Raw genomic sequence first — 7,243 nt, 5'->3', positions numbered from 1 at the left:
GCAAACTAGAGACTACGGACTTGTGGCTCGGGGAGGCATGGAGTTTCATATCTGGTCTGACACAGCTAACATTTTGCTTTTTTTTGTGACAAGCAAGTAGTATAAGTCACTGTGTTTATAGTTTGCATGTCTCGTTGCAGCACAGAACTATAAAAACTGTATGGGCCTGACAGCTGCATCATCCTGTTTTTCCATCACTTGGTAAAGCAGACATTTCTGACATTTATTCATAATTTACTCCATGTTCATGTTCAACTAAACATTTTATCTAATTTATACATTAAAATGAATCAAAGTCACATTATTGACCCAATTTAACAAATCACTGTACCTGGTAATATTACTTGGTAATATCAACAACCAAAGTAGAGAATAAGTGTTCCCTTCGTCACGTCAGTTATACAGACATGAGGATGGGAGAACAGGATCAGAAAGAGTGTGTAGATTATAGGTCTCATATCCCTTCGTATGTATACAAACAAAGATTAAAGGATTACAATAGGTTGTTGGGAGATTGGCCTGCTGGTCTACTTTTCCATTATGAGTTGTTAGTACACATACCAAAACAATTCAATACATTGTTCCCTTCCTGAGCACAGACTACGCTAATTATTTTTGCATAATATTGCAAGAGCAACAGATGAGTAGCATTACTTGAACTAAGAGGACTGACCCTCTAATCCAATTTATGTATTTAATATAAGATGTTTTAAATGATAAAACTTACATTATATTTTAGAATAAAATTACTTCAGTCTTATCCCTTAAATAATAACAAAAAAGAAAAAAAAAGTTAACTAAAGCCAAAGCCAGTGCTTTCAGGATGTATCACTTTTTCAGATGAGGAATTCTGTAGACTTATTTCTCACAGTTTCTGCATTGACTTTAGCTGTAGTCTTCCACTGCCCCCCACCCCTCGGTTCGAAGTGGGAACAAAAGCAGCACTGGTAGGTTAAAACAGTTTTATTGGTTTTTTTTTATTGGAACACATGGATGACGTTTCAGTCTTTGAGAAGAAAATTTCCAACAAACGTGGTGTGTCTGAATCACATGTGACTTTTCATTTATCTGTGGCCATGTTTGACTGGTCAGATTTTCATCCAATCAGCTGTCCGATGTAGATGACCCCTTAGGGATTGGATTCCAGAGGGAAGCTTTGAATCCTTTTCATTCTCCCCCATCCTGATGTCAGTAACTGTCAAGTTTCTGGGAGGTTGTTCCTACAGTGTTGATGTCAGCAGGGTTTACCAGCATGGGCCCTGGCAGTAGCGCTGCTCAGGATCCAAATGTGCAGCACTAAACTCTACCCCAGCATAAACGTCTGTCTCTTTCAGCCTGTGATTTTCTGCCTCTCTCTCCCTCCATCTCTTCCTCTCTCTTCCTCTCACTTTATCCCACTAAAATGTCGTTAAATATATAGTATGTATTTGTGACTGATTGTCCAGGCCGCATGGGAGTTTAAATGGATTGTCGAATCAAATTGCCTAATGAAGACGTTGACGCAGCACAGAAGGAGCAGTTGTCTGATTGAATCCAAGCAGTGAACCATGACAACTATACCCAACAAAATTTGAAAAAAAAATGTTGATTTTAAGTAAGAATCAAATCCTGTAGTTTACCACACAACTCCTTCTTCTCATGTTGGGTAGATGACGTGTTCCAAGATGGCTCATTTATTTCAATGAAATGAATGTCTCACCGGGTTTTGCACTTTGTGGGGAAAATAATTGGGCATGCAGACCAGATCGTGTTACTGAAAGTGACTTTTTTGGACTAAATCAGATAAAAAAAAACATATGTAGTTAGTCTGACCAAAAGTCAACCAACCAATTAAAAATAATGTAATAATATTTTTGTTTTGTTTTTTTTTCTTTGGGGGGGGGGGGGTCTCGTCCTGCAAATCCAACTTTGGCCACTGTTCAAAATCGCTTTGCAGATCAGCTGGCAACAGCTTTATTTTGTTCTGCGCCTGCATGTCATGATAAAGTCCAAAACACGAACCCATCTATTCAGCCCAACAGGCACCGGCTATTAGCATCTGCACAAATATTTGCATTAATATTGATGCGTATCTTTTCGTGAAAACATAGACGATGTAGACACAATGAATCTCTCTTTAGTTCCCCTATTACACTATTGTGTTTCTATACAAGCAGTTCTGTTGCTGTAGGCTACATATTGGAGGAATATCATGGAATGTTATAGTCATAACATAGGAGGGGAAAATAATGTGAAGTAGCCTAAGCTCACTATAAGGCGCAATAACGTTTATAATAATAATAGTCACGATAACGATGCCGTGACTTACACCGACTGCACAGGCTAATATATTTTTCATACCGTTTCCATTATCTGCTGCTGACTGCATGTTGATGCATAAAACAAAGCGGTGCGTGCGCGCCCAGCTTGGCTCTTCGTGCCTTTTTCGCGCGCATGTGTGCGTGTCTCCCACTGTGCGCTACGTCCCCATAACCGGGCATTGCGTCACGTGTCAGGACTCCCGGGTCCTGGGCCGAGTTTCTCCGTGTCAGATCATCCACGGAGCCTCAGCACAGCGACCCACACGGTCCGACCCTCCGCGCGCGCATCGCCGCTCCACGCTGCGTAACCGACACCTCAGCGAGAATGGACGGATGGATGGATGCATGGATGTGGGTAGATGTTCCCGTTTAACCCGACGCGCAGAACCAGACCACTTCAAGTGATCCTTTGATCACTTCCAGAGATTTTTAACGGCACTCGGAATACCATTGATCTGTGAAGAAGCAAAAGAAGTAGGGAGATTTTTTTTTTTTCGAGGAGAGAGAAGAGAAGAGAGAAAGAAAGGAAAGGAAAGCTCCGGGTTGCTGAGAAAGGCTGGCGTGCGCAAGAAACACGGAAAGTCACGGATCATGCTTATGGGAACTTCCGATTCCGTCTCGTTAAGGTAATTTAAGAGAATAGAGTTGCTCTTTTTGTCGCTCATGTTTTAGTTATCTGTTGTGTCCACTTTTTAACAACGAAAAACGAGGAACACAGGTGATGGGCGCCCCGTTCTCCCGGGCGGTTTTTATTTCCTTTGACACCGTTTGAAATGCGTGTGTGAGCACTTTTCGGCGATTATTCTGATGCGAGCATGTTGAATATGATTCCCTGTCATACGATTCCTGGAGGAGAGCGTGCAACTGCCTCAAGCGTCAGATGCGCTTTTCTCCTACAACGACGGACAACAAAGCCCATTAAAAAGCCCTGAGGAGGGAAAAGTCTTTTAGCTGGATTATGATGACTAATGTCTTGTTCTCGTTTTTATTCCACTTATGATAATAACCAGGATTAGTGTGATATTTATTGTTTTTCTTTTTTCCTTTTTTTTTCTTTTTTTCTTTTTGCGCATTCCCTGCCCACCAGTGCGTGGTGTGGGCTAAAAACCTCCAGTAAACCAGACACAGAGCAGTCCATCTGTTCAATCACATAGCAACAGGAAGAGAGAGGGAGACGGAATTGTTAAAAAAAAAAAAAAAAAAAATCACAACATAATTGTGTAGTGTTCATTGTTCCCTTGTTTTACAGGATAAATGTCGTGTTTCTAACTATTTTGGTGTCACTGAAACAGCAAATAACTGTCCGTCTGTGGTGCTAAATAGTGAATATACTGTATCCGTTATATTAACACATTATTTCTGTTATAGTACCACACAGAGACTCACAGTTCTGTGCAGTACTTTTATTGTCTATACTGGGGATAGGGCAGCTTTTGTTCCTTTTTTTTAAGTGGAGAGAGAGACATGAAGAGGGAAATGTTTGAACTGACAAAGAGCCTTGTGAAATAAATGCTCATGGAAAGGCTCAAGCGCTGCCAGGTTAGTAAACGAAGAATGAAAAGCTGTGTGTAGATTGATTGGAAGCAAGTACTTTTCCTGCTGAGGGATTTGAGCAGGAAACAGCATGAGTGTTTATTCAGCTCATTGTGTGATCTGACTCCAACGGCTCATTGCTGAGTTGATCGCTCTTTTTCACCGTCTTCATTTTCTGTCACTGTCTCTCTAACCTCCCTCCATCTGACTTCCCCGCAGAGTGGCTCTGCCTGATGCTCTATCATGACTGATGGCGAGGGGAGAGCGCGCTTTCAGTACGCAGAGTGCCAGGAGGGGCGGGAGCAGCAGGAGGAGGTGCAGGAGGAGGTGAGGCTCGGTATACCGACGCCCTACCGGAGTGACGCCCCAGGTCGTGATGTTGACCCCGGCGGAGGCAGTGATGAAGAGGAGGAGGAGGTGGAGAAGAGGAGGAGGAGGAGGAGGAAGAGGAGGAGCAGTAGTGGTTGGGGAGAAGGAGGAGATGAATGGAGCCCTGAGGTTCAGGAGCATGAAGGGCAAGAACCGGAGCTGGAAGTGGAAGTTGGAGCAACGCTGGGAGTTCGCATCACGGCTCCTATTCGTGATCCAGACTGTGTCTCAGAGGAAGAGGAGCAGCAGCCGTACCCGGCCCTCGCCCCTGTTGCCTTCTTCTGCTTAAAGCAAACAACAAGGCCTCGAAACTGGTGTCTTCGTGTCGTCTGTAACCCATATCCTTTCATATGCTGGAAATCTAACCCTGTCTGACACCTGGTAAGACCAAATATGTCCTCACTCCTTTATGTGTGAGCACTGGCACTCATACACACACACACCTCCCGATCGAAGGTATGTGATTCATATGCTTTCAAGTCTAAACCGCATGTCTAAACACGATGATGTCATCAGCTGTTGTTCATGGGCTTTTATGGTTTTGTTAGCGTTGCACTAGCCATGGAAATTTAGCAACTTGCTTGTTTCCACGAGAATAACAAGCGCCAGTGGCACACTGGTGAAACTTGCCTGTTCGTTTTTCCGAACACTGAGGTCAAATTTTCTCAGACAACCATTGTTTGGGCATATGAGATTATTAATGAAGTGTGTGGCTGTACATATAGGGACAACTGCTCTTACTACAGCTGTCTTGAACTCCTCCTCATTGGAGAAATAGTAGATACTTTGTTCTTTTTTTAGACGGTACTTTTACTGATTTTCTGTCGTGCGCCGGCTCGAGATTTGGATTATTTCATATTTTTAATATTGTGTACGGGCCTGTGCTTTGCTTTGTGGCTAAAAGATGGTATAAATCGCCTAATCCAGCGAGTTGGTTGTTCACTTTGTCAAGGGAAACCATATTGGTGCATTTTGCTCAAAGAAGCAATTTGGCCTCTGTAAAGTAGGAGCCAAAAACAGAGCTTTTGGGCTGCAAAAAGTACATTCAGATACACATAGAAGCAATGTTGGCTCTATTTCTGCAAATTTTACCACTTTGTTGTTTGTAGATGGAGTTTTTTGGCCTCCTCCAGCCAAAGGGCGAGCTTTCCAAGTGTTTTCACTGGCTGTAGGTATATACAGGAGATACCTGTATGAATCTAGCACATTTTTGCACTGAGGCATAGTCATTATAAGTGTTAAAGCACAAGAACAAAGAAACCTGTCTGTAGGGAATGCGAGCACGGACCAGTGACCCCTGTGTCATGCTCTTTTCTGGTCACCTTTGGTAAAAACCTTTCCACTCATTATTCCGAGTTTCAGCTGTCTTCAATTTTTCTTAGCAATGTTTCTGGGTTTACTTTCATTCTTGTATTTTATTACAAAACCTACTTGGGTTTATCTTGGGCGCACGAGTGTGGATTTGAAGTGCTGGGTAACATTTAACTGGAGCTGTGTTTCAGTCAAATTCAGATACAAATCAGAGCTACCTGAAGATGCAAATTAGTTACCAGCTGTAACTGACCAGGTTAAACACTGTTTTTGAGGTTAAAGCATCCCTCTGCTAACATTTTCTCGAAACGTTTTCGTGCTAAAAGTCATTCATTTGAATTTAACATGGGGATCCGAAAGAGTCCAAGGTGACATCAGTTTTTAGCCGCTCGTCTGTTTTAGTATCTATTGATACCCCTCGGCTGAACATCCTGCCCGGATGATTTTCATCTGTGGGATGTTTTAGCACACTGGAGCATGGAAAAAAAAGAACATAATGTGCATCCAAGTACTGTGAAAAGAATTTGAAGATGAACCACTGCAATATTTTTTCATCCCCGATGCAGTTTTGTGGGTGGTGTAAAAACAAAATCAGGACCTGAGTCATATTTATTTCTTATGTACATTTTTGTGCACACTGGAAATTGATCTGTAGGGTGCTGAGAGCAAATGTTTTTTTCTCCTCAAATCTTCTCTTTGCGTTCGAGTGTTGTGGGGAGTTTATAGCTTTAGTAGATGATGCTAGCTGACTGTAGACTCTGGCTGCATCCACCGATGTGTTGTTATACAGTGTGTGTTTGTACAGTCCTGTGGCAGTGGCAGCCTGAAGGTAGAGGTGTATCTTTTGGAGGTGAATCTTGACAAGGTGTTTGAAGTTAGAGAGTAAATAGACAGTACATTTCCCTTACATAAAGTTGGGGAACTTGCTAGAGAAAGGTTAAAAAACAGTCAAAATCAGTATGTCACTGATCAAAATATTTTTTTGTTTTGCATTTTTGTCCCTGATATGAGTCAAGTTTCCAAAGACTTGGATCCTACACTTTAAAGCCAGACTGATACTGGATTGAGGCCACTATTGACATCATTATTTGGGAGTTCAAAAAAAATCTGAAAACGATAAATAAACCTATATTTTTTTTTAAACATAAACACACAACATAGAAAAAATCCATTTTGATATGGATCACTTAGAGTAGTTTCTTTTTCTTTTTTTTTGAATAATTTTGACAAGCGGGACATTTTACAGTGAAAAAAATCAACTTCTCAGTGCTCCACGGTGCATAAAGTATGTCATGGTGACACTGTTTCTAAATAACCTCAAGCCTAGTTTGGCATTTCTGTACTGAAGTTTCTTGTTGTTTCTTGGCCAACATAAAGTATATACCCACACTGATGTAGCTGCAGTAAGCTAATAGTCTTCATAACAGTCTGGCTGATTTATTGGTGTAGGTCGACTACAAATGCAATTCTGTAACTTATTCCGAAATTTCTTCTCTTTTAAATGCCCTCATCTTTCAAACTCCATTGCTGAGGTCTAAAATGTAGGTTTTCTGTCAATTATTTGACATTTCTAACTCAAGATACCTCAGATGCTGCAATTAGAAAAGCTCCCTCCAGAGCCAAAGACGACATCTGTTTTCACAGGTTGAGTAGAACTCTCCAGGACGATGAAACTGACCTTCATGTGTAAAACTGGTGGAATGCCCCTTTAATGATCCAGGAGTAATTTA

At 41.7% G+C, this 7,243-nt stretch overlaps 1 protein-coding gene across 1 annotated transcript in view; it reads left to right on the top strand.

Moving 5' to 3' along the window:
* Window positions 1–2,632: 2,632 nt before the first annotated feature.
* cacna1ha (calcium channel, voltage-dependent, T type, alpha 1H subunit a) overlaps window positions 2,633–7,243 on the top strand; it is a 112,819-nt gene continuing 108,208 nt past the window's right edge. The window contains exons 1-2 of the mRNA XM_040120253.1: window positions 2,633–2,926; window positions 4,053–4,540. Of these exons, the coding sequence (XP_039976187.1) occupies window positions 4,077–4,540 (464 nt within the window). The 5' untranslated portion in view covers window positions 2,633–2,926; window positions 4,053–4,076. The remainder of the gene's footprint in view (window positions 2,927–4,052; window positions 4,541–7,243) is intronic.

Source organism: Xiphias gladius, chromosome 3 (assembly GCF_016859285.1).
Source record: "Xiphias gladius isolate SHS-SW01 ecotype Sanya breed wild chromosome 3, ASM1685928v1, whole genome shotgun sequence".
In the NCBI taxonomy this organism is placed as follows: Eukaryota; Metazoa; Chordata; class Actinopteri; order Istiophoriformes; family Xiphiidae; genus Xiphias; species Xiphias gladius.
Note: the sequence above shows the minus strand (reverse complement) of the source record. Positions and strands in the feature narration are given on the sequence as shown.